The sequence below is a fragment of the Thamnophis elegans genome, chromosome 9, assembly GCF_009769535.1.
Source record: "Thamnophis elegans isolate rThaEle1 chromosome 9, rThaEle1.pri, whole genome shotgun sequence".
Taxonomy (NCBI): Eukaryota; Metazoa; Chordata; class Lepidosauria; order Squamata; family Colubridae; genus Thamnophis; species Thamnophis elegans.
The window spans coordinates 10,370,040-10,397,968 of record NC_045549.1 but is presented as its reverse complement, the minus strand read 5'-3'; the positions used below and the strand labels follow the sequence as shown (position 1 = coordinate 10,397,968).

The window sequence follows — 27,929 nt, the reverse complement described above, 5'->3', positions numbered from 1 at the left end:
TGCCTCCAGAAGTTGTGAATGCTCCAACACTTTTAAGAAGATGTTGGATAACCATTTGTCTGAAACGGTATAGAGTTTCCTGCCTAAGCAGGGGGTTGGACTAGAAGACCTCCAAGGTCCCTTCCCACTCTGCTATTCTATTCTAGTCCCAATACTTCAGGAAGATAACCATAGTGGATTTTGATTTTCGAAAATGCATCCTTGTATTTACTGATTCATCCGTTGCTACTTTCAAATCATTTTGATCATCGCCGCTTTCAGATAGAAATGAAAAGTTACAATTATTTGTTTCATCTGATTCTTTTTTTCCTCCCAAGGATCTGGTTAGCTTTTTTGATCCGTAATCTGCTTTGACTCTTAACTTCAAAACTGTTCGGTGTGTGCTTTGTATTGGAAATGGTCTCCCCAGATTAGAACCTGGACTTCTAAAACAATACCTGGATGGAATTTTAGGGCTTCTGACCCAAAATTCTAATCCTCTACGTTTCCACTTCTCCTTTTCCTAGCATCAAATGGACCCTTCCAGCAATTTCTACAATTACCGCACGGCGCTCCGTGGGGCCACCCAGAGATCTTTGACAGCTCACAGCAGCAGAGAGAAGGTATGGCCTAAGAAAGAGATAAGTGCAGGCAGGCTTTGACTTAGAACTATTCGTTCTAAGAGCCAAGGTGGCGCAGTGCAGTACTGCAGGCCACTTCAGCTGACTGCTAGTTCAACAGTTCAGCGGTTCAAATCTCACTGGCTCAGGGTTGACTCAGCCTTCCATCCTTCCGAGGTGGGTGAAATGAGGACCCGGATTGTTGTTGGGGGCAATATGCTGACTCTGTAAACCGCTTAGAGAGGGCTGAAAGCCCTATGAAGCGGTATATAAGCCTAACTGCTATTGCTATTGCTATTGTTTTGAAGTTGCAACGGCACTGAAAAATAGCAATAGTACTTAGACTTATATACTGCTTTACAGCCTTCTCTAAGCGGTTTACAGAGTCAGCCTCTTGCCCCCCCAACAATTTGGGTCCTCATTTTACCCACCTCGGAAGGAGGGAAGGCTGAGTCACCCTTGAGCCTGGTGAGGATCGAACTGCAGGATTGCAGGCAGCCGGCAGTCAGCAGAAGTAGCCTGCAACAATACTACACTCTAACCACTGTGCCACCATGATCGATGACCAGTTTTCGCATTTAAGGACCAATGCTTGTATTCCCATGGTCATGTGATCAGCCTTTGGCAACTGGCATGCATTTATAACGGTCGCAGTGTGCCAGGATACGATCACAATTTGTTACCATCCCATTCTGATGAGCAAAGTCAATTCGGGGGGGGGGGATCCAGATTCGCTTAACGACCGCATAATTCACTTAACCACTGCAATGATTCGCTTAATAGATGTGACAATAAAGGTTGGAAAAAACGGGGCCTGACTGCCTTGCTTATGAGTGGAAATTTTGGACTCATTTTTTTTGTCGTAAGTCGTGGACTACCTGTATTTATTTAATCTACTGTATTTTTCTGAGTATAAGACGCACCGGAGTATAAGACGCATCAAGATTTTGAAGAGGCAAATAAAAAAAAGTATTTGCATTCCGCAGACCTCCCAAATTCTGGGAGTTGAAGTCCAACAAGTCATAAAACAAGACATAAAATGGCCGGCTCAGGAATTCTGGGAGTTGAAGTCCTACAAGTCATAAAACAAATCACAAAATGGCCAGCTCAGGAATTCTGGGAGTTGAGTCCACACATCATAAAAGGGCCATGGTCCGTCCGTCCATCTCCCCCCCCCCCCGGGCTTACTAGGGATGCTGGAACTCTTAAGTTCTGCAGAAGAATTGTTGGACCAGAGATGATAGTCGAGCAAAGGATCTTCTGCTTAGCTTCAGTGGTGGCCTCTCTTCTTGTATAGCTCTATGGAGCTACCTCTGCCCCAAACATGATGCAGTTTGTTCATTATTTGTCCCGAACGAGACATAATTTTTCCCCCCACTTGTTCCAGTGACAAGTCTGTTGCTAATCTGGATTTTTTTCCTCCCTTTCTTCCTTTAGATTGTGATCCCATTTTTCAGCCTGCTTATCAAGGACATTTACTTCCTCAATGAGGGCTGTGCCAACCGCTTGCCCAATGGCCATGTCAATTTTGAAGTAAGTAGTGCGTGCTCGGGGTTCAAATGCTGACCTCCCCGAATTAAACACAGTAGCTGAAAGCCTCGTCTAGATTTTGGGATGCAGATGGAGGAACTTACATCAAGGCTCTGACAAGTTTCCCTTCCCTTCCAACCATTGTTGGTTTTTTGAAGAGCCCCGTGTTCTCTGAGAGGGATGAAGTGGTTCAGTGGTTAAGACGCTGAGCTTGTCGATCAGAAAGGTCGGCAGTTCGGCAGTTCTCGTGACCTCAAGACTGGACTACTGCAATGCGCTCTACATGGGGCAGCCCTTGAAGAGCATCCGGAGACTTCAGCTCGTCCAGAATGCAGCCGCGCGAGCAATTGTGGGTGCACCTTGGTACACCCACGTTACACCTATCCTCCGCGAGCTGCACTGGTTACCGATTGGTCTCCGGATACGCTTCAAGGTGCTAGTCGTCACTTATAAAGCCCTTCATGGTATTGGACCTGGGTACTTGAGAGACCGCCTTCTGCCAATTACCTCCCAAAGACCCATTAGATCACACAGGGCAGGCCTCCTCCGGGTTCCGTCTACCGGCCAATGTCATCTGGCCACGACCCGGGAGAGGGCCTTCTCTGTGGCGGCTCCGGCTCTTTGGAACGAGCTCCCCGCAGAGATTCTGACCCTCACCTCTCTCCAGGCCTTCCGAAAAGCCGTTAAAACCTGGCTATGTCGACAGGCCTGGGGTCAATGAGTTCCCTTCCCCTCTCGAACCGTGTGGCTGTTGGTTGTTTTTATATGCCCTGTACTTTTTGTGTAGTTTTTGTGTTTCCCTTCCCCTCCTTGGGTTTGTGCGCCACCCTGAGTCCCGCTGGGAATAGGGCAGCATATAAATAAAATGAAACTCAAACTCGAAACTCAAACTCAAGTTCGAATCCCTAGCACTGCGTAACTGAGTGAGCTCCCGTTATTTATCCCAGCTTCTGCCAACCTCGCAGTTCGAAAGCACGTAAAAATGCATGTAGACAAATAGGGACCACCTTTGGTGGGAAAGTAACAAGAGTCCCGTGCGCCCTTGGCATTGAGTCATGCCGGCCACATGACCACGGAGACGTCTTCGGACAGCGCTGGCTCTTCGGCTTTGAAACGGAGATGAGCACCGCCCTCTAGAGTCAGGAACGACTAGCACGTATGTGCGAGGGGAACCTTTACCTTTACCTTTATAGGCACGAAGGAGTAGGACTTGAGCAAAATTACAAAAAGGCAAGAGTTATAAGGGCTCCTTGGTGCTCTCTGAGCTTGGTGGTTTTCTTGCAGACATTTCTTTACCCAAACTAGGTAACGTCATCAGTACCTGAAGGGGAGTGGGGTTTGCTCTGCGTTTATAATCTAGTGAATTGCCCTGGTGGGAATTGCCCTGGAGATTCTCTGCATGGGTTGTTTATTGTTAGCTATGTACCACAAACAAAGAACCTCTAAGACTACCCCACACAACACTGACAGAACAATCCACTAGAACAGTGTTTCTCAAGCTTGGCAACTTGAAGATGTCCGGACTTCAACTCCCAGAATTCCCCAGCCAGCGAATGCTGGCTGGGGAATTCTGGGAGTTGAAGTCCAGACATCTTCAAGTTGCCAAGGTTGAGAAACACTGCACTAGAATGTAAATTGAGAGCAAACCCATCTCCCTTCTAGCATTGATGATGTTACTGAGGTGGGTAATGAAACGTCTGCAAGAAAACAACCGAGCTCAGAGAGCACCAAGGACCCTGTCCTGTCAACCCCGAGTTGCAAATACAGTCCTTTATTGCAACAGTTTAAGGATCTGCCCTTCTGAAACTGATCCACCGCATTGCCTTGTTTCAATGGATTCCTTTTACCTGCTTAGCTCATGTGCTTTTCCTGTTTTGTTCATTCCTTGCAGAAGTTTTGGGAATTGGCGAAACAAGTGAGTGAGTTTATGACCTGGAAGCAAGTGGAATGTCCTTTTGAGAGGGACCGGAAAATCCTTCAGTACCTGCTCACCATTCCAGTTTTCAGTGAGGACGGTAAGAGAAGAACGCCTGTAATGGTTCAGCATGTTGCCCCAAATGGTGCTTTTGTCAAGAGGCAACTGGACTTTCTGGGTTTTTCTTTGAAGACGCTTCACTTCTCATCCAAGAAGCTTCTTCAGCTCTGACTGGGTGGTGGGGAGATGGAAGGATTTATACTCCTTGCAGAAGGCTGGTCATTTGCATTCCAAGAGGCCACCTATGTCAACCCTCTCCCAACAGAGGGTGAGGGGGAATAAGATATCATCTATCTCCAGTCTACAACACAGTCCTTTCAGCAGTTCCAACACGGCTCCACATCCATTTTCCCCACTTAGGTGACCCTGAGACACAGATAAACCTCTGGGTGGCGTTAACGATTCACTGAAAGGATGCAACATATAGTCAATGCTCTGGTTTTCCCAGTTGCAATGGATGGCTGTGAAGGTTGGACCATAAGAAAGGCTGATCGCCAAAGAATTGAGGCCTTTGAACTATAGTGCTGAAGAAGACTCCAGCTAGTCCCTTGGACAAACTGGTCAGTCCTAGTGTCAGCGTTCCAAGTATAATGTAGAATTAAATCAGAATCAAAGGCAAAACGATCCTTAAAATTCCAATTTAATAAAGCAGACATCTTAGCACATTGCTGTGGAATCCCAATTCTGGAAATGACATCAGAATTCCACCCAGTTAAAAGTTCATGATCTTGTCCCCACACCCACAACCCATCTTCTTCTTCCACGCTGGCATCCACACCCAGCTTCTTCCGGTCAGGTGTACTGGTGCGGAGACAAAGGATGACCTTGGCTTCTAGTAAAGAATGAAAACAATACATTCCACAATCTCACTCCTGTCTATTCCCCCCCTCCCATCACTATACTAAAGAAACAGCATAATGAAATAAGAGAAAGTGTGGCAGGCCAAAATTCTAAAAGGAATATAATTGCAGGCCTGACACCTAGAGGAGATCAACCCTGACTGCTCTTTAGAAGGCCAGATCCTGAAGAGGAAACTCAAATACTTTGGCCACCTAATGAGAAAGAAGGACTCCCTGGAGAAGAGCCTCATGCTGGGAAATACAGAGGACAAAAGAAGAAGGGGACGGCAGAGAATGAGGTGGCTGGATGGAGTCACCAAAGCAGTCGGCGTGAGCTTAAATGGACTCCAGAGGATGGTAGAGGACAGAAGGCCTGGAGGAACGTTGTCCATGGGGTAGCAATGGGTCGGACATGACTTCACAACTATCAACTAACAAAAGGATGCAAATGACCAGCTGTCTGCAAGGAGTATAAATCCTCCCATTCCCCACCATCCTATCAGAACTGAGGAAGCTTCTTGGATGAGAAGAGAAACATCTTCAAAGAAAAACTAGAAAGTCCAGCTGCCTCTTGAAAAAGCACCTTTGAGACAACCATGACCCTGATGACTGAGAATCTCCATAGACGTGTTCAGCGTATTGTATGGCAGTTATTTTGATACACAGGCTGTGGCATAGATGGAAGCAGTGGATGGAAACTAACCAAGGAGAGAAGCAACTTAGAACTAAGGAGAAATTTCCTGACAGTGAGAACTATTAATCAGTGGAACGACTGGCCTCCAGAAGTTGTGAATTCTCCAACACTGGATGTTTTTAAGAGGATGTTGGATATCCATTTGTCTGAAGTGGTGTAGTGTTTCCTACCTAAGCAGGGGGTTGGACTAGAAGACCTCCAAGGTCCCTTCCAGCTCTGTCATTCTATTATTTCTGTTATTAGATTAGTGTTTCCTGTCTGAACTGGTTGGGCAGAGAGTGCTTGTGGTTTACCACTACACAGTACCAGATCCTTCCATGACAAAAACACCCAACGTCCTAGGTTAAAATCCCCCTTCGCCATCTTCCAGATCTTGGCATTGCTTCCGAAATCATTTTGGTGCATCTCCCAGGCTTTGGGAACCGTTTTTCAGAGAATGGAAGGGAGAAGGAGGAAGCAGCTCACCTATCTTCCCCCTCCTTCCGTAATAGCACAATAAGGATGCTATGTTCATAAAAGAACCTCGAATCTCATTTTTACGAACTGTTATTTGTGCTCCAGTTCAGGCAAGCTTTTAACCCCGTTAGGAATGAGAAAATTGTTTCCCCCGAAGGCCTGAGGGGCTATGCATTTGAAAAGACACAGCTCTCCCACGGGGAACATAATTCAAGACATTAGAATGATGCCTGTAATGCTCATATATTTTTTCTTTCTTCTGGTTGTAGCACTTTATTTGGCCTCGTATGAAAGTGAAGGTCCAGAGAATCACATTGAAAAAGACAGGTGGAAGATGCTCAGGTGAGTGCGTGAAGGTTTCCAGCTTCCAAAAACAGACTGAACGTTTCTTCTTGCATTTGGACTCTTAACTACCAATGTCCCCGTCCCCCCCATTGGGAGAATAATAGCGATAGCACTTAGACTTATATGCCTCTTCATAGTGCTTTACAGCAGTGGTCTCCAACCTTGGCAACTTTAAGACCTGTGGACTTTAACTCCCAGAGTTCCTCAGCCAGCTTTGCAGCAGTCACCAACTGGTGGTCCATGAGAAAATTCTGGTGGTCTGCAGGAAAATTATTTGCATTTTTTATATTGCACTAAATCAGGGGTCCTCAAACTGGGACGGATACGTGCAATGAACGCTTGTGTTGCTGCAGAGAGTCTCCCCCTTCGGGGTCTTTTTGTGTGGGTCAGAGGGGAGCAGAAATTCCAACTTGGGGTCTGCTTCAGCCTCCTGGTGGGGGGCTTTGGGTGAAGGCTGGAGGGAAATGCTGCTGGTGGCGAAGAGCCAGAGGGCCTCGTTCCAGTGGGACTGCATCATGGCCTGAAACTGGCTGACCATCTCAGCCCGCTGAGCTTCCTGGCGCTGGTACCTGGCCTTGCCCTCCCACAGCTCTTCCCTCTGCTTGGAAAGCCTATGCTCCTAGTCTTCAGTGAGGCTCTTCTACTGAGCCTCCTTCTTGGTCAGATCCAATTTGAACTGAGCTGTTTTGCCAACTCTTTGTCATGGAGGCTGCTTAGCTCCAACAGCTGCTTCCTGTTGGGGCCCTAAGGAGCCCGGGCGGGGAGGCAAGGAGTGGCGAGTAGAGGCTGGCAAGGCCCCTCTACATGAGTGACATCGAGTTGGCCATGCCCACCCAGTCAAATGACCCCCCTTGCCATGCACACCCAGCCGGTCATTAGGCAGATCATATTAGTGGTCCGCGGGATTTAAAATTATGAATTTAGTGGTCCTTGAGGTCCGAAAGGTTGGTGACTTCTGTCTTAAAGCATGCAGACTGGCCCTGAGGTCCATTCAGATGGATGCAGAACTTACTGCTCAAAGCAGTTGACCAACTCATATGTGTGTCTTCTTGATGTCCTAATGGAAGGCCGTTCTTCTCTGTTTCTTCTCTTATAGGTCCACGCTCCTGGGAAGAGGTTAATGTGTGACTGGTGCTTCCCGCAGTTGCTGCTATGATCTTGACATGGGTTCTTAGGATGAAGGCCATGGCTGAGGTCTCTTATTTATTTACCCATCCCTCCTCCCCTCGACGACCAAGAGGCACGTTTTTAAGTTAATGAGAGCTAAAATAAGTTGGTGAAGAGCAAGCCGGGACATGATGTTGAGAAGACAGCCACGTTGGCATGAGTCAGGAAAAGGCAGCTTCTCCTACCCACTGATGGGCAAATGAAAGGGCCAGGTGGGTGGCATGAGGTCGATCAAGGAGAACCCAGTGAAGGAAGCCTTTCGAAGATCCGAATCTACTGTGAATCATTTTGAAGCACCTGGATGGGATTCCCCCACCCCCCGTCCTTCCTCATCCCACCCCACTCATCAGATTTCTGGTACTTCCCACCTGGATTCCAAGTAGAACTTCCCTTCGATCTATCCAAAGGCCCAACTGGACTTCTTTCAGGTGCCGGAGGAAGATTTTTTTTCCCGCTGGTTTTTCTTGTCAAAAAGAAATCTAGGAACTTTTTATTTTATTTTTTTTGCATTTTGCATCCCTTGAGGGGATAACGGCTCATGACACAGTGTTGTTGCAAGGTTCCTAAGATGTTCAACTATTTATATAATGAAAAGAGGCACAAGGTGCTCTGGATTTTTGCTTGTTGTTTGTTAAGTTTGTGAGTGAGCTGCTGGTTGGCCAACTCGGACTAGATATTTTTTGGAAGTTTTAAGTTCCGCAATAGCGCTTAGGAGAAGCAGAGGATTAGAAAGCTAGGTAGCCAATGTAGCTAGACTATGTAGAAATGTCACCCTTCCGATCCCTCCTTCTTCTTCGGTGTGTGATCGTTGCTGTTTTTTTCAATCTGCGCTACAAAGCCAACTGAATTAGGCACGAAGCAGCCAGTTCCATTTCGTGACTTTCTCCGTAAATCCGAGTTCAATTTTGAAAGGGAAACCCGTTGGAATAAAAAAGCGGGACTCCGTCCTTTGAAGCCCGTTCATCGCCGGGACCTCTAATTGGCTTACTGAATGTTCTTTTCCAAAACTAACTTTATCGAAGAGCCAGAAGAATAAGAATGAGAAGAAGGTTTGGAACTGGCTTACCTTTTGTAATGTGGACTTTCCCAAAACGTCTGTACTTTTCTGCGTCTTTTTCTTCACTCTCTATATTGTTGAATTAATTGGTTTCGTTTTCTCCTGGGTGGGAAGGGAAACACCTGCTGGGATTGTAGGTAGATATAAATTATGATTTTGCAGGGCTTTTTTTTTTTTTAATGTACGGAAATAATACCCGATCTAGGAATGCTAATTTAAACTCTGAAATCCTACAGACCCGTGAAAGTTTCTCCTAGCTGAGTCTCCAGCTATAAGCTCCATGGGGTTTTTTTTGTGGGGGGGTGGGGAATGTTGCTTCAAGAACCTCTGAAAAATTGCTTTGACTACGAAACAAGTCCTGTTATGTTAGTAGTAGCTCTGAATGCTTAGTCTCTCCCTATTGCCCTCCCCGAGAAATTCTGAAAAATGAAAAGAATCCCCTGTCCGTTAACACGTGATATATCCAGAAAAGGGATTGTATGAGATATGCTATTCCTCAAATTAATAATAAATAAAAAATACACCGTTGGATTGTTCTTCCTGTCTTGCAATTTGTGGTTTTGTTGGTGAATTTGCGCATAAGGTCCAGTGTTGTGGCCCAGTAGGAGCCATTGGAGCTGCCACCAGACTCCGACAGGGAGGGGCCCTCTTGAGCCGGCTCTGGAGGATGTTGAGGACCCTGGACAGGGTTCCGACTCTGAGCAGGGCACAGAGAGGCTGGTTGGCCACCAGGAGGCGCCTGAGCCTTGGAGCAGTGGGGAGGAGACAAGGGAGAGTGATCCGGATGCCAACAGTGAGTTGTTCCTGGATGCCCGGCACTGAAGAGCTAATAGGCGTCAAGAACAGTTGTGCAAGTACAGGAGGTAATTGCACTCAGCTGGTGGTCATTAGGCTCATCTCCAGACTATAAAAAGGACTGCTTGTGCACACGTCCCTTTTGCAGAAATCAACGCAGGAATTAATGTTGGAGAACATTATTGTGAGCTTGGCAGGCTGGATTGCTGCCCCAGCTTATCTGTGCCGGTTTACTGCCAAGGACCTGTCTGTCTGTGAATAAATTCCGTAAAGTATCTTTGGCTTGGAGTGTTTTGGTGTGGGATGAGGAGGGTCAGAACAGTCCAGTAACACACACAGCTAGTCCTCGTCTTACAGCAATTCAATTTAGTGACTGTTTGAAGTTACAACAGCACTGAAAAGAAGTGACTTACGACTGTTTTTTCACATTTAACGACCCTTGCAACATCCCCATGGTCACCTGATCAAAATTGGCAACTGACTCATATTTATGACGGTTGCAGTGTCCAGGGTGTGTGTCACATGATCCCCTTTTGCGACCTTTTGACAAGCAAAGTCAATGGGGGAAGCCAAATTCACTTAACAACTGTGTCAAGGAAGGTTGTAAAATGGGGCAAAAACACTTAGCAAATGTTTTGGTTGGCAACAGAAATTGTCGTAAGTCGAGGACTACCTGTGATCATCAAGGCACAACCAATCCAGATTTTATTTCTAAATTGCATGCTGGCCCAACCTTGGGTGGAGGGAGTCACATTTTGATTTAACCACATTTTTTTAAATTCTCTAATCTCTTTTCTCTTAATCCCATGGCACAACTCTTTTCAGAACTGATTCAGCTTTCCAGCATTGTTTTATAAAGTAGATGTGAATTTAAAAGGCTGCATATTTTAATTAACTCGGCTATTAAAACACTCCATTAAATGGCATTCATCGGTGGCGTTCGTCGGGGAACATTAATTACTTTTTAAGATTACTGGTTTAGAAATCTGCTGAAAGCAAGGAATTTTTCCTCTTTTTTCCAGGTGACACCTGCTCCTCTGTGTTAATGCACTTACCTTGCTAAATCTCCACCCCCCCTTTTTTTAAAAAATACGATTGAGATTATGATATGCAAATTTGAGAACCACGGCTGATGGCTTCTTGCAAATGAGGTTACCCTATTAACTTGCGTAATGCATCACTTTTAAACTCTCCCTGTGACAGGAATTCTGAGACAGGATTACGTGCCCGTATTTCTTTATTATTATTATACTTTATTCATCAAACATGAAACCCCAGTCAACAGAACATTCAAATAGGCATCACAAATGCCATTGACTGGTGCTGATGTTGATACGGGTTGCTGCCAGCGTCCTAGGTATCAACCAAGAACCTCCTTAAAATATACGATGTTCCCAGTAGCGCAGTTTTTTGAAGTTCCACTGGTGTTATTGCAGGAAGCTGCAATTTGTGGGTGTATCTACTGCAATGCGCTCTACATGGGGCAGCCCTTGAAGAGTATTTGGAGACTCCAACTCGTCCAGAATGCAGCCGCTGGCGAGCGATTGTGGGTGCACCTCGGTACATCCACGTTACACCTATCCTCCCGCGAGCTGCACTGGCTACCGATCGGTCTCCGGATACGCTTCAAAGTGCTAGTCGTAACTTATAAAGCCCTTCATGGTATTGGACCTGGTACTTGAGAGACCGCCTGCTGCCAATTACCTCCCAAAGACCCATTAGATCACACAGGGTTGGCCTCCTCCGGGTTCCGTCCACCAGCCAATGCCACCTGGCTACCACCGGGGAAGGGCCTTCTCTGTGGCAGCTCCGGCCCTTTGGAACGAACTCCCCGCGGAGATTCGGACCCTCACCTCTCTCCAGGTCTTCCAGAAAAGCCGTCAAAACCTGGCTGTGCCGGCAGGCCTGGGGTTGATGAGTTCCCCTCCCCTCTCGACTCGTATGGTTGTATGATTCTTGTTTATTTTAATCACGTGTATTGTGTTTTATGTTCCCTTTTCCCCCTTTGAGTTGTTCGCCGCCTGAGTCCCTCCCGGAGAAGGGCGGCATACAAATAAACTAAATCTTAATCTAATCTTAATCTTAATCTATTTTATAAAATTCTTGGACATGGTACCAAGTGCCCCGATGACAATGGGTATCACTGTTACATGTATCATCCATAATCGGGCAGTTTCGATGGCCAGGTTGCGGTATTTCGTGATTTTTTTCTAGTTCTTTTTCTTCAACACTGGCATCTCCTGGTACCGCGATGTCAATAAATTGTACATTTCGACCCTCTACAACCGCGATACCTGGCGTGCTGTGTTCCAAGTGATGATCCATCTGTATTCAAAAGTCCCAGAAGATCTGTACTGAGCCTCCTTGGTCAGATCCAAATTGAACTGAGCTGTTTGCCAACTCTTTCTCCTGGTGGCTGCTTAGCTCCAGCAACTGCTTCCTGTTGGGGCCCTAAGGAGCCCCGGCGGGCAGGCGAGGAGTGGCTGGGAGGGGAGGGGCGAGTAGAGGTGGTGAGGTGCCCCTCAACGTGAGTGACATCGAGTTCTCCTTGCCCACCTGGTCACACGACCACCTAGCATGCGCACCCAGCTGGTCAGTAAGCAGAGCATATTAGTGGTCTGGGGATTTAAAATTATGAATAGCAATAGCAATAGCAGTTAGACTTATATACCGCTTCATAGGGCTTTCAGCCCTCTCTAAGAGGTTTACAGAGTCAGCATATCGCCCCCCACAGTCTGGGTCCTCATTTTACCCACCTCGGAAGGATGGAAGGCTGAGTCAACCTTGAGCCGGTGAGATTGAACCGCCGAACTGCAGCTTAGCAGTCAGCTGAAGTGGCCTGCAGTACTGCACTCCTAACCACCTGCACCACCTCGGCTCCTTGAATTTTAGTGGTCCCTGAGGTCCGAACGATTTAGAAATTTCTTCTAATCTCCTGCCTCTTGAAAAATAGCTTCTCCTGGAGACATTCAGAGAAAGGATGCCTCCAATTTCTCAGCCCAGAATTTGGCAAAGTTTGACCGGCTATCTGCACAAAAGCCCTGGATACCTCCATGGGTATCTGTGGTTCTCGACTTAAATGAATATTCATTTAACAATGATAAAGTTATGACACCCCTCAAAAAAGTGACTTGCAACCCATTCTCAAAGTTACAGGATGCAAGCCAGTGGTCAATCACGATAGTCATGATTTGGTCCCATGGGCCCAACAATCATGATGTGGGTTCTTGGCTTGCATTTCCAATGCTTGCATGCCGTCACATAATCACCTATTTGCAACTTTCCCAGCCAGCTTTACATGATTTAGACAAAATCATCGAGGAACACTGGATTTACTTAATAGCTGTGATTCATAAAAGGAGCATGTGATTCACTTAACAACCATGGTAAAAATGGTCATAAGGTTTCGATCTGATTGCTTGATGAGTCCCTTAATGGCTGCATCCCTTAGTGAATGAAATCCGGATCCGAATGGTGATTGTAAGTTGAGGAATACACCAATCTTTCTAAAAATGAATGGTTGTTTTTTTTAAGAAAATTTAGACCAAACCTTTCACACCAAGCTAAAACCTAAACAACAACAGCATCATCAACAACAATAATATTAAAACAGAAACAAACTGGTGGGAACATAAGCCTGAAAAAGTCACCGAAAATCAGATGGTCAAGATCTTATGGGATTTTCGTATACAAACCGACAAAATACTGGCGCATAATACACCAGACATCACACTGGTTGAGAAAAATAAGGTCACAATCATAGACATCGCAATACCAGGTGATAGCAGGGTCGATGAGAAGGAACATGAGAACATCGTGAAATACCAGGACTTAAAAATCGAAATTCAACAATTATGGCACAAACCAGCAGTGGTAATTCCAGTGGTAATTGGCACACTGGGTGCTATTCCAAAAGCACTGGAATTACATTTAAAACAGTTAAAAATTGACAAAATCACCATCAGTCAAATGCAAAAAGCCGCACTGCTTGGATCTGCACGCATATTACGAAAATACGTTACGACGTCCTAGGCCCCTGGTGGGGCCCGACTAGTAACTAATGCCAAATCCGGCGAAACAACTGGCTGCTGTGATACAATTGTATAATAATAATAATATTGGTGGGTGCAATCCCAGAATAACTAGAAGCACCAGTTGAACATCATCGCAATTGACAAAATCACCATCAGTCCATTGCAAAAGGCAGCTTTACTCAGAGAAGCTTATATCCTCTTGACGATACCTTTAACAACCTCAAACATTCACATTTGACTATCCCAGGACCTTGGGAAGGACTCAGTAGGTGGATAAAAGGCCAAATCCCATGCCGAACATCTGGTGCAACACACCATAATTAACACAGATAGAAAACTAGCAAAACCACATCAAAGACAAAAGTTCTCGACCAATGAACCCTCAAACCACTTTTGGAAAACAGGTGGCGATCCAGGATATAAATGGAATTGCCAACGTGGGACGTACAGGTAGTCCTTGAATTATGACAGCAATTTCTGGGACGGTTGCTGAGTGAGTTTTTGCCCCATCTTAGAACCTTCTTTGCCACAGTTCTTAGTGAATCACTGCAGTTATTAAGTTAGTAGTGCAGTGAACCTGGCTTTCCCACTGACTTTGCTTGTCAGAAGCAGTGATTCGAGTAATTCAACAATCGGCTTCTCTGTCCTATAGGGACGGAGGGGCTCAGTGGCTAAGATGCTGAGCTTGTCGATCAGAAAGGTCAGCAATTTGGTGGTTCGGATCCCTAGCGCCGCGTAATGGAATGAGCTCTCAGTACTTGTCCCAACTTCTGCCAACCTAGCAGTTCGAAAGCATGTAAAAATGCAAGAAGAAAAATAGGAACCACCTTTGGTGGGAAGGAAACAGCATTCTGTGTGCCTTCAGCATTGAGTCATGCTGGCCACATGACCACGGAGACGTCTTCGGACAGCGCTGGCTCTTCGGCTTTGAAACAGATGAGCACCGCCCCGTAGAGTCAGGAACAACTAGCATATATGTATGAGGCAGTGGTGGGTTTCAAATTTTTTAGAACCTCTTCTGTAGGTGTGGCCTGCTTTGTGGGAGTGGCTTGCCAGCCATGTGACCAGGTGGGAGTGGCTTGCCGGCCATGTGACCGAGTGGGAGCAGCTTGGCAGTCATGTGACTGGGTGGGCATGGGCCCAACTTGTAAAATGTGGTGAAACTCACTTAACAAAGCTCTTGCTTAGCAACCAAAATGTTGGCTCAGAAACTCTGGCATTTGAAGCATGCAAGTCTTAAAGCTGTCAAGTTACAAGATCCTTGCACCCTTAACCCTTTAGAAAAAAAAACCTCCAGGGGTGTTCAACCTTGACAGCTGTAAGACTTGTGGACTTCAACTCCCAGAATTCCTCCTCTCACTCTTCATCTTGATGATGTGTTGACGGGGAGGGGGGAGCTGGAACCGGTTCTAAACAGCACTGTAGATTTGTGGAACCTCTTCTATAAAAGAGGTTAGAACTGGCAGGAACCCACCCCTGGTATGAGGGGAATTTTATCTCTGCCCTAATCACCAGCTGGGTGGGCATGGCTCGGTGGTCATGTGACCGTGTGGGTTTGGCCAACTCAACGTCACTCAGGTCTATGGGCACTTCGCCTTAGCTGTCACATGTAACAAGGGTTAACCGGAGAGGTAAGCAGGGCAATAAAGATTAGGCTAGAAACAACACCAGAATGTTTCCTTCCTGCCTTCCTTACAGGATTAGCCCTGTAAAGTGGAAAGAAACAAATGAGATTCTTCCAACAACCGGTTCTCCAAACTGCTTAGAAAGTTAACAACTGGTTCTCCCAAATAGGTGCGAACCCCTGGATTCAGAAGGTCCCAAAAGGGGATCACATGACCCCGGGACTTTGCAACCTTCATAATATGAACTCGTTGCCAAGCATCCAAATTCTGATCCTCTGGCCAGGGAGATGCTGCAAAGATTGGAAGTGTAGAAAACGGCCATAAGTCACTTTTTTTTCAGTGCTGTCATCGCTACGGTCACTAAGTGAACGGTCGTAATTCCAGGACTCCCTGTATGCAGACTTTGAGCAGGGTCAGCAACTTGGAGGCATCCATAGACCATCATACACACACACACACACACACACACACACACACACACACACACTTTTTATCTCCTCTTCTTGGACTTCTTGCTTCTGGACCTTAAAGAGAAATATGCCACATGAGAAGGTGACCTGCTATAGAAATGAAGACGATGCAGCCTCTGGCATTATCTTCATTCTGAGAATGCTACTCTTCCTATGTTGTCAGTTTGGTTGGTTTGTTTTAAAGTGCTGGACAATTTTGAGCAGGGGAATTTGGGATAACGGAGGGTTAAAATGCTCCGATCTTTTGAAGTTCGGTTTCTCTCTCCCGGACAAAATTTCATTTTCAATGTACAATGTAATGGCTGCGGTTGGGAGTCGATGCACTTCTATCTCAGTGAGCTTGAGAAATCCTGCTCTAAACCAAACTGAGAAATATTGAGAATTGTGGATCAATGGTTCCCTCTTGTGGGCAACGGCTGTATGGATTTCTTTCAAGCATTTTATTAAAGCTTGTTAGTAGAATGGAATAGAAAATAGAGTAAGAGAATAGAATAGAGGAGAGGAGAAGACGAGAGAAGCTGGAAGGGACCTTGGAGGTCTTCTAATCCAGCCCACTGCCCAAGCAGGAGATCCTATATTTCAGACAAGTGACTGTCCAGTCTCTTCTTAAAAATCTCCAGTGATGGAGGCACCCATTTCTGGAGGCAAGTTGTTTCCACTGGTTAATTTGTCCTCACTCAGTGGTGTATTAACCATTAAGCGGACTAAGCACAGGCTTAGGGCACCAGGCCCAAGGGGGACACCACAAAATCGAGAAAGAGAGAAAAAAACAATGAAGATTTGTACAGTATGTACAAAGGAACGGCACCAAGATTTGTCAGTGCTTAGGACACCAATGAGCCCTGTCCTCACCGTTAGGAAGTTTCTCCTAAATTCCAGGTTGCTTCTCTCCTTGATTAGTTTCCACCCATTGTTTCTTGTCCTGCTCTCAGGTGCTTTGGAGAATATCTTGACTCCCTCTTCTTTGTGGCAGCCCCTGAGATATTGGAAGACTGCTATCATCTCTCCCCTGGTCCTTCTTTTCATTAAACTAGACGTACCCAATTCCAGCAACTGTTCTTATATGGTTTAGTCTCCAGCCCCGCAGGGATTCAGACACTCTCCTCTCTCCAGGCCTTCCGAAAAGCCGTCAAAACCAGGCTTTGCCGGCAGGCCTGGGGGTGATGAGTTCCCTCCCCTCTCGACTTGTATGGTTGTGTGACTCTTGCTTATTTTAATTATCTGTATTTCGTTTTATGTTCCCCTTTTCCCTTTTTGAATTGTTCGCCGCCCTGAGTCCTCCGAGAAGGGCGGCATACAAATAATAAAATTCAATTCAATTCAGGCCTTTGATCATCTTAGTTGCTCTTCTCTGAACTTTTTCCAAAGTCTCAACATGAACGTTATATTTATTATAACAAAGGTTTAAGCTTTATTACAGGATGAAGTACGGATAGGAACAAATTGTTGAGAAAGTTAAAAGGGAAGAAGTGCAGAAAGAAAGAGAGAAAGAAAGAAAGAGAGAGAGACAGAGAAAGAAAGAAAGAAAGAAAGAAGAAAGAAAGAAAAGAAAGAAAGAAGAAAGAAAGAAAGGGGAAGGAGCCCTTCTGTTTTTCCCCCAGTGCAATAGAACACAAAAAAGCCACAACTTCAAGCCTTGGCTTTATATTTTTAAGTGTTTCAAGCCATTTCTATAGCAGCAAAGCCAATCTTGTCACCAAAACCTAAAATCATTTCTTCCCACAGTTGCATATTTTAGTAGCAATGTACAATTTCATTCAGCCTTATGAATGTACAATTTCATTCAGCCTTATCCAGATCTGCAGGTACTTCATGGCCTAGTCCCGGGATGGCGAACCTATGGCACGCATGCCACAGGTGGCACGCGAAGCCATTTGTCAGGGCAACGCGAGGCGTTGCCCTGTCAGCTGACCAGCGGGCATGCAGAAGCTTTATAGGAGCTTGGGGAGGGCGAAACAGCCTCCCTCGCCCCTCCCCGGAGCCTTCCAGAGGCTTCAGGAGCTTCTCTGAAGGCTCTGGAGGGCAAAAAAACGACTCTACGAGCAATCCATTTCCAGTTTGTCTGTAGAGCTGTTTTTCCATAGGGCCGTTTTCTGTCCTCCGGAGCCTTCAGGGAAGCTCTACATGGGGCTGCCCCTGAAGAGTGTTCGGAGACTGCAGTTGGTCCAGAATGCAGCCCCGTGAGCAATAGTGGGGCTACCTAGGTACACCACGTTACACCTATCCTCCGCGAGCTGCATTGGCTCCCCATTGGTCTCCAGACACGCTTCAAGGTGCTAGTCGTTACTTTTAAAGCCCTACATGGTTTAGGACCTGGCTACCTGAGAGACTGCCTCCTGCCATTTACCTCCCAGAGACCAATAAGATCACACAGATTGGGCCTCCTCTGGTACCATCGGCCGGTCAATGTCGGTTGGCAGCTCCCCGGGGAGGGGCCTTCTCTGTAGCTGCTTCCAACCCTATGGAACGATCTACCCGTAGAGATCCGGACCCTTACTACTCTTCCGGCCTTCCGTAAAGCTACTAAGACCTGGCTGTTCCGGCAGGCCTGGGGCTGTTGATTTTATCCAGTCCCACTCTAAGCTGTATGCATGTTGTGTAATTTTAATGATTGTATTCTTATTTTACTTTTATATATGTCCCCTGTCTTATCTGTGAGTCGCTCAGAGTCTCTAGGGAGTGGGCGGCATACAAATGTCAATAAACCTTAAACCTTAAGCTTCCAGAAGGCCCCTGAAGGCTCCGGAGGGCTAAAACCGGCCCTACGAGCAAACCGGAAGTCCATTCCTGAACTTCCATTTGCCCATAGGGCATTATTTTGTGCTCCGGAGGCATCAGGGAGTTCCTGAAGCCTCCGGAGGGCCTCCGGGGTGTGGGTGGGAGAGGCTGTTTTCACCCTCCCCAGGCTCCTATAAAGCCTCTAGAGCCTGGGAGAGCGAAAAAAGCATGCCAAAAAATGGGGGGGAGTGCTGGTCATGGGCGCATGTCAGGGGTGGGTTTCAGGCGGTTCGCAGCGGTCCCCGCGAACCGGTGGTCGGCGAACCGGAGTAAGTAACTTCCGGGAACGCCGAAGGGTCCACCTGCCCGCCCCGCGTTTCTTAACCGGTTTTGACGAGTTCTGCGCTTCCACGCATGCGCAGGACACATACAACGCATGCACAGGAGCAGCTGGAGCATCGCACAGACGCTAGTACGCATGCGTGCACTGTGTGCGTGAACGAGGACGCCGCCGGCCCCGTTCCAACCGAACCCACCCCTGGCCCATGTGCACTAGGGGTCACACATTGCATTATGGGTGTGGCACACCCACGAACGACCCCCCCCTGCGCTTCCCCCAGTTTTTGGCACCTGAGCTAAAAAAGGTTCGCCATCACTGGCCTAGTCAGTGTGGCCAATGGAATTCTGGGAATTGTATTTCAACAGAACTGAAGCCATGCGGTTGGGGGGAGTTATGTTTTAAGTGCCACTGTCTCTTTTTCATATTTGCCGACTATTATTATCCTTGCATTATTGCTGCTTTATTTCCTGCTGTTTGGATCACATGGCATTATTACTCTGTTGTAAATACATTATTAATGTCATTATTAATTGAATGCATATTGTGCCCTTAATAAAGGAAAACTGCAACCATTTACAGATTTGAACGAAAAGTATACCACAAAGTTAAAAAAAAAAAACACCAAAATATTGAGTACCAAGAATAAAACAGCTTATACAGCAGCCCACAAGAACTATACCCAGAGAAACCCTGGGTAGAAATTAAATTGAATTTCAGAGTGTAGTAAAATAGAAATCCCAAGGTTATCTACCTACCCTATAGGCTGGATTGGGAGAATCCAGACAACCACTAGAGGGCAGAAAAGAGATGCAGAAAAAGTTACTCGTTACTGCAACCTAAAGGTCATTTTGATATTTGCAGCCCAGTTATGGAATAGTAAGTTAATACATCCACCATTGTCCACTGTAATTAACTAAATGATAATTAGTTGAAATTAAGGCCACTAGCTAATGTGCCTAGGGTTAAGTAAGGAATTGATCAGTCCCATCTAAATAATGCTTCAGTAAGCCAATTGTAATATCAAGAGTATCAAAACTGGAAAATCTGGTTGCTAATCCAGATCCTTCACTGCAGGGTGGGTTTCAATTTTTTTTGGAACCTACTCTGTGGGTGTGGCCTCCTTTGTGGGAGTGGCTTGCCGGCCATGTTGACCTGATGGGAGTGGCTTGCCGGCCCATGTGACCTGATGGGAGTGGCTTGCCGGCCATGTGTTCTCGTTCTCTCTCTCTCTCTCTCTCTCTCTCTCCCTCCCTCCCTCCCTCCTCCCTCCCTCCCTCCCTCCCTCTCTCTCCCTCCCTCCCTCCCTCCCTCCCTCCTTCCAGGTGGCGCAGTGGTTAAATGCAGCACTGCAGGCTACTGCTAGATCAGCAGGTCAGCGGTTCAAATCTCACCGGCTCAGGGTTGACTCAGCCTTCCATCCTTCCGAGGTGGGTAAAATGAGGACCCAGATTGTTGGGGGCAATATGCTGACTCTCTGTAAACCGCTTAGAGAGGCCTGAAAGGCCTATGAAGCGGTATATAAGTCTACTGCTATTGCTATTGCTATTTTGTCTCTCTGTCCCTTTTTTCTTTTTTATCTCTCACTCTTTTTCTTTCTTTTTTCTTTATTTCTTCCTTCCTTCTCTCTCTCTCTCTCTCTCTCTCTCTCTGTCAGTCTGTGTGTGTGTGTGGCAATGGTGGGTTTCAAAAATTTTGGGACCTCGTTCTGTAGGTGTGGCCTGCTTTCCAGGTCCACTGGTGGGACCTCTTCTAACCGGTTCGGTAGATTTGACGAACCGTTCTACCGAATAGTGCGAAACTGGTAGGAACCCACCTCTGCTTCACTGTCCTGTGTCAACTTGACCAAGCAGACTAAGGACCTGTTTATCAGAGGTAGGTTCCTACCGTTTGGACCGGTTTGGACAAGTAGGTATAACTCAGCCGCCCACAGGCCCCCAAACCGGTTCTATGGTGCCACCATCTTGGTTTTTTTCACTTTTGCACATGCCCTCGTAGCGTGCATCAACTTCCTTGCCAGTTTTGCAGATATCGGCCTGTCAGCTCTCCAAGCCAGATAAGGTCTGTGACTGTAAATCCTCCTTTGAAAGACTTTGCTGGATGTGAATGAGCAGAATTCACTGTCATTAATCAAAGCGTTTTTTGTCGGGACCAGGAGTTTGTTTCATGCTCTTGGGAACAGTAAATCTGACTCAACTTTGAGCTGGTCAGGATCGAACTCCTGCTGAGGGCAGAGTTTGCCTGCAATGCTGCATTCTAACCACTGAGCTACCAGGATTCATATCATAGGTTCGCCATCATTACCTTAAGCCCTGGGGGGGGGGGCTTCCACTCTCACTCTCAACCCTACCTGTCTTTGGAGTCTGCACCTGCAGAAATTCTTTCAGTGATGGAGCGTGGTCCAAATTCCAGTGATAAAATTTATGATTCCCAGGCCACCCATCCTGAGCCTCCCTAAAAAGCTGTGTAATTTATGGACTGTGATACCACCTGTATGGTGCAGCTGTCAGGACCATCTTTCTGATGCAGAAAATGTGATACTCCCAAAAGGGGAAACAGGGTGCATGATTTAAGTGAAAGTCATGCTTGGTGGGGGCTTGGCTTTTACCTATTGGAAACATCAACTCTCTTTTTTTTCCTTCTCGAGCATTGAAACTGGTGACCTTCTCCCAGGTTTTGGTAGAAATCTCTCTCTTTCTGTCTCCCTGTCTCTCTTTTTCTTTCTTTCTTTCTTCTTTCTTTTTCTCTCTCTCTCTATCTCTCTGTCTATCTATCTCTCTGTCTCTAGTCTGTCTCTCTCTTTATTTGTCTTTCTTTCTTTCTTCTCTCTCTCACTTTCTTTCTCTTTCTTTCTATCTGCCTCTATCTGTCTCTGTAGTCTATCTCTGTCTCTCTCTCTTTTTCTCTCTGTCTGTCTGTCTTTTTTTCTTTCTCTCTCTCTCTCTCTCTCTCTCTCCTCTCCTCTCTCTCTCTCTCATCTCTCTCTCTCTCTCTCTCTCTCTCTCTTGTGTGGTGTGTATTCTGTCCCAAGCCTCTAAATTATACTGATGCCGGCTTGGCTGTCTGCCACGACTAAGGAGGGAGATAAGCAACCCCTTGGCTAGGAGCCCAGAAAAATTATCTCCATGAAAACAAGGCTCATGGAACTCACAGAATTCTTCAAACTTTAAACCAGTGGTTGTCAACCTGGTCCCTATCGCCCACTAGTGGGCGTTCCAGCTTTCATGGTGGGCGGTAGGGTTTTGGTCCGATATTGAAGCACTTTCCTTTTTTTAAATTTCATTGACTTAAAAAAAAAATTCATAGCATTATTTAAAAACATTTTCATTAGGTTTTTTATAAAATCACCATTACTGTGGAACCGGTGGGCAGTTAGAAAATGTTACTACTAACAGAGATACAAAAGTGGGCGGTAGGTATAAAAAGGTTGACCAGCCCTGCTTTAAACTGTTGTTTTCCTCCAAATTCCCCTCCTGTCACCCACCTATAAGCTCTCCAGGAGGGGCCAATCAGTACCACCTGTCCCTATTTCCTTCTGTGAGCCCTTTTCCAAAGCTGCTCCCTTCCTCCTATCAGCTCTATGCATACGCACCTCAGGGACAGCCTCTCTCTGTTCTTCCTCCTGCTCCCTGACTCAGATGCCACCTGGTGGCCAACAGGCCCCTCTAGTCCCTGCTCTGACTCCGAACACCCCCCAGAGTCTTCCTCAGCCTCCAGGGCAGTCCCATTGTGTTCATCACTGTCAGATTCATCAACAGCTCAGCTGGCCATTGTTGGGCCACAACATATATATATATATATAGAGAGAGAGAGAGAGAGAAAGAAAAACAAAATAGAGACAGACGGATAGAGAATAGATAGATATAGAGACAGAGACACAGAGAGAAATGAAAGAAAGAAAGAAAGAAAGAAAGAAAGAGAGAGAGAGAGAGAGAGAGAGAGAGAGAGAGATAGACTAGAGACAGAGAGACAGACTAAAGAGATAGGTAGAGACAGGAAGAGACAGAAAGAAAGAATGACAAAGAAAGACAGGCAGGAGATATATATATCCATTGCTCCTGGAAGCACGAAGACTGAAGATGACGAATGAGACTTCGTCGAAACGTCGCCAAGACATCTCCAATTTTACGTGGGAGAAACCCGAATAACCAAAGACATACATATACATATATACATATATATCCTGTCTGTCTTCTTTGTCATCTTTCTTTCTCTCTCTTTCTGTCTCTACCTATCTCTTTAGTCTGTCTTCTCTGTCTCTAGTCTTTCCTTTCTTTCTTTCTTTCTTTCTTTCCTCTTTCTTTCTTCTTTCTTTTTCTTTCATTTCTCTCTCTTTCTCTCTGTCTCTGTCTCTATATCTATCTAGTCTCTCTATCTGTTTCTATTTTGTTTTTCTTTTCTCTCTCTCTCTCTGTGTTTCTCTGACTCTGTATCTCTCTAGTCTGTCTCACTCTGTTTTCTCTAATCTCTCTTTCTCTCTCCTTCCTCTCTCTCTCTCTTCCTCTCTCTGTCTGTCTCTCTCCCTTCTTTCTCTCTCTTTCTGAAGATTCCACAAAAATAGAAGCAGGCCGTGGGCTCCCAAGGGTGCCCGTTTCTTGAAACACATCCAGAAAGTTGTCTCTGATTCTCTTAAAAATGTCTTTTTATGAGATGAGGAGGAAAAGAGCCAATTCTGTGTAGAGGATGACCTCTGGCAAGCCTCTGCAGGCACAAATGTGTAGCTTTGACCTCCGTCATCAATTGTGGGGGGCAGCTAAGAGGGTGGGCTATGAAGAAAACACTCACCTCCTTCACCTTTATCTGAGTCTAATGCATTAAAAGCACTGAAAATGTATCTCTCGTTTTATATGGGAATCAAGCAATGGATCACTGAGAATTTCAACTGGAAGCATTTCTCAGAAATCTGGATTGCAATAGCTGTTTAATCTCCTTTTTCCCACTATCCCTTCTTGCCCAGTAAGTGGATTTCAAAATGAACAATTCAATCATGTAATATTTTTGAAAGAGCTTTCTATAAATGTCTTTCCCTTTTCTCCATTTTCCCCCCATTCTTTTTCTTGCCTAAAAATAAAATAAAATACTATCGCCAAATAGTCACAGCAGTTTTCAGTTAGGGAGCTGAAATATCAGAGCCTTTCGACATGGTCTATGTCAGTGTTTTTCAACCTTTTTTGTGCAAAGGCACACTTTTTTCATGAAAAAAATCACGAGGCACACCGCCATTAGAAAATGTTAAAAAAATTAACTCTGTGCCTATATTGACTATATATAAAGTAATTCTCCCACGGCACACCTTACACTATGTCACGGCACACTAGTGTGCCGCGGCACAGTGGTTGAAAAACACTGGTCTATGTTAAAGCATCTTGAGATTGAATGTATTGGCTCTGTCTTCTGATTCTCTTTTTGGTTTTGTTGTTTGAAAGCTGGAAGAAGAGGAAATGATTTGTAATAGACTGATACAATACGCTAAAGTATTCCGCTGCCAGCTCACTAAAAATTCAACAACATCTGTACCCTAAGTTTAGCTTATATCAAATTGCTTCACTTGTGATTATTGTTTACAGCTATTAGTGCAACCTCAAAACTGTAAAACGGCATAACGTAAATGCCTTCTCATCCCTTCCAATATTTTGAATATTCAGTTAATCTCAGGAACATGTTATCAGTTATTGGCAGTTACTTAAATGGGGAAGATCCCTAGCATTTGTTCAAAAACTAAGAGGGGGCGGGGACTTAATCTGGCATACTCAATGCTTCCTCACTTTTCTTTTAAGTATGTCTTTTCTAATCTGGTTTACACTGGCAAGTTTAAGAGATGTAGGATAGGATAGATGGAATGGGATATGAATGAAATGGGATAGGATAGGATAGGATAGTGTTCTGACCCCCTCGTTCCACACCAAAGCACACTCCGAGCCAAAGATAAGTTATGGCATTTAATTAACAGACAGACAGGTCCTTGGCAGTAAACCGGCACAGACAAGCTTCGGCAGCAATCCAGCACAGATAAGCCATGGTAGCAATCCAGCCTGCCAAGCTCACAATCATGTTCTCCAACATTAGTTCCTGCGTTGACTTCTGCAAAAGGGGCCTGTGCCCAAGCAGTCGTTTTTGTAGTCTGGAGAGGAGCCTAATTACCACCAGCTGAGTGCAATTACCTCCTGTACTTGCACAACTGTTCCTGATGCCTATTAGCTCTTCAGTGCTGGTATCCAGGAACAACTCACTGCTGGCGTCCGGATCACTCTCCCTTGTCTCCTCCCCACTGGTCCAAGGCTCAGGCGCCTCCTGGTGGCCAACCAGCCTCTCTGTGCCCTGCTCGGAGTCGGAACCCTGCCCAGAGTCCTCCACATCCTCCAGAGCCGACTCATAGGGCCCCTCGCTGTTGGAGTCTGGTGGCAGCTGCAACGGCTCCTGCTGGGCCACAACAGGATAGGATAGGATAAGATAGAATAGGTTGGAAGTAACCTTGGAGGTCTTCTAGTCCAACCCCCTGCTTAGACAGGAAACCCATACCATTTCAGACAAATGGTTATCCAATCTCTTCTTAAAAACTTCCAGTGTTGGAGTTCTAGTTTGGATTATGTCCTTTGGGGGGGAAAAGCAACCTGATCATTGTGGCTAGGAATTAAGCTTGCAGTCCCAAAACATCTAATGGGGAACCACATTAAGGAAAGATAATCGATAATAAATTAATCATTACAACATCATAAAGAGAGTAAAAGAATGGAAGGGGAAACAGGCTGGCCACATAGCAAGAAGAACTGATAGCAGGTGGATCAAGGCAGTCATAGAATGGATCCTACTTCATAAAGCATCCACGAAAGAGGCCTAAAACCATGGTGGCGCAGTGGTTACAGTGCAGTACTGCAGGCTGCTTCTGCTAACTGCCGGCTGCCTGCAGTTCAGCGGTTCGATCCTCACCAGGCTCAAGGTTTGACTCAGCCTTCCATCTTTCCGAGGGGGTAAAATGAGGACCCAGATTGCAAGAGGCTGACGTCTATACACCATTTAGAGAGGGTCTATAAAGCACTGTGAAGCGATTATATGCATGCACGTGCGCGCGCACAGACACACACTTATGTATAGGTATGTATGTATGTATGTATGTATGTATGTTTGTATGTTTTATTTGTGCTGATAAATAAATAAAAGGGAGACTAGTATAGATCTATTTCAAGCTATTTAGCTTTCATTAGCTAGCCATACCCTTACTGGGATTAGAACCTGTGCTGTTAATATTAGCAGTTGTGTTAACCACTAAGCCACAAGGTTCTCCTCCTATATGTATATTATATGTATATTGTATAATGTATATGTATATGTATATGTATATGGTATATGTATATGTATATGTATATGTATATGATGTATATGTATATGTATGATGTATATGTGTGTGTATATATATATATATATGTATATATATATATATATATATATGATATAATATATATATATATATATATATATATATATATATCTCTGTAGTCTGATCTGCTTGTGGGACTAGAACGATGCCAGGCTGATTCTTCTCTTGACTCCACCCCCAGGCAGGCTCCGCCTCTTTCCTTCAAAACCCTTCTAAAGAACACATCTGATGCAAACATCTTCCCTAATCTTTAAACTTAGAAAAAAACCATTTGCTGATCACGAATATCATGTATATCCCAAGGAGGGTAAAATACATCTAATGGAACATTACATTATTATATTATTCCTGTACCTTACAACCATAAGTAGGATCCGAATTTCAGCCACTAAGTGACGCAGTCATTATAAACATTGCATTATTATTATTATAGTCTAAAAGATATTTTTCTTTTTAAATCATTTGCTTTCAAAAGAGCTCTCCAAATCAATGCAAGATTATTATTATTATTATTTCTTTGGTCCCGCTCTCTCCCAGCCTTTTCACTGTAACCCAGCCTTGCCATAAATTTAACCGTCATTCCCCTGAGACCCTTCAAACCCAAAGCATACCCTCTTCGTATAATAATAATATATGGGCTCTATGCATGTGGACTGCACTGATATCCCCTAAATAAAAACCGGCTGGGGCAGGTACATTACACAACTCAATTTACAGTACAGCCGGTTTCAAATGAAGCAAAGGTATCTCAAACAGCTGTGAGACATCTGCAAACTATTTTCCCAGCCCCAAAGTTCATGCAGATTAAGTGTTATCTGTATTCTATGTCCTTCTCAACCCATCAGTGGGAGGCAAGGAGAAATGAGGAGCGACTGGCCCATTTAAATATCTAAAAAAGGCAGATACCCAGAGGAGCATTTAACAAGGCCCATGATTCTTTCTGCAGCAAAATATGTCTCTCCCCCCCTGCCTCTCTTGTGGTAACATCAGGAAATGAACATAGAATCATAGGAGGAAAGGGACCTCAGAGGTCTTCTAGTCCAGCCTCTTGCTCAAGGAAGGAGATACAATCATCCCAGTCAAATGGTTGTCCAGCAGTGGTGGCAGAGTTGGGTTCTTCCTGGATTGGACTGGTTCCGCCAATTAGGTAGTAACTCGGCTGAACAAGTGACTGTACTGCTTCTGTCCTCAACGGCGCCATCTTCATTTTCTGTTCTGCACATGCGCAGAACAATCTTCATTGAAAAAAAATGTCTTTTCTCCTTTTTTTAATGTGTGCATGCACAGACTTTTTTAAAAGCAAAATTTTTCGGATGCTGAACCAGTAGTAATGCCAGCAGGAACCCACCTGAGTGGTGGGATCCTGCCAGTTTAACCAGTTCGGCAGGGGTGAAATGCTACCGGTTCTGACCGGTTTGCTAGAACCAGTAGCAAAATAGAATAGAATAGAATAGAATAGAATAGAATAGAATAGAATAGAATAGTTTATTATAGGCCGCCCTTTTCCCTGAGGGGACTCAGGGCGGCTAACAACTTATATGGGAGGGGATACATACAATGACATATAACATAACATGTAATTAAAAAATAAGCAACATTCATTCAGCATTCGGGTGGGGGCGAATTATCATCTTTACCCCCAGGCCTGACGGGATAGCCAGATCTTGAGGGCTGTGCGGAAGGTCTGGAGGGTGGTGAGGGTACGAATCTCCACGGGGAGATCGTTCCAAAGGGTCGGAGCTGCTACTGAAAAGGCTCTCCTCCGCGTAGTGGCCAGCCGGCACTGGCTGGCAGATGGCACTTGGAGGAGGCCTAATCTATGAGATCTAATGGGTCCGAGGAGGTAATTGGGCTAAGGTTCGCCCGAACCGGTAGTAAAAAAAGATGTAAAAACTTTTTTAAAATGGTTCTGA

At 45.4% G+C, this 27,929-nt stretch overlaps 1 protein-coding gene across 1 annotated transcript in view; it reads left to right on the top strand.

The window, feature by feature from the left end:
• LOC116513259 (ras-GEF domain-containing family member 1B) overlaps nt 1-7,919 on the top strand; it is a 29,443-nt gene extending 21,524 nt beyond the window's left edge. The window contains exons 9-13 of the mRNA XM_032224263.1: nt 507-602; nt 2,037-2,132; nt 4,021-4,144; nt 6,363-6,435; nt 7,535-7,919. Of these exons, the coding sequence (XP_032080154.1) occupies nt 507-602; nt 2,037-2,132; nt 4,021-4,144; nt 6,363-6,435; nt 7,535-7,559 (414 nt within the window). The 3' untranslated portion in view covers nt 7,560-7,919. The remainder of the gene's footprint in view (nt 1-506; nt 603-2,036; nt 2,133-4,020; nt 4,145-6,362; nt 6,436-7,534) is intronic.
• The last annotated feature ends 20,010 nt before the right edge of the window (nt 7,920-27,929 follow it).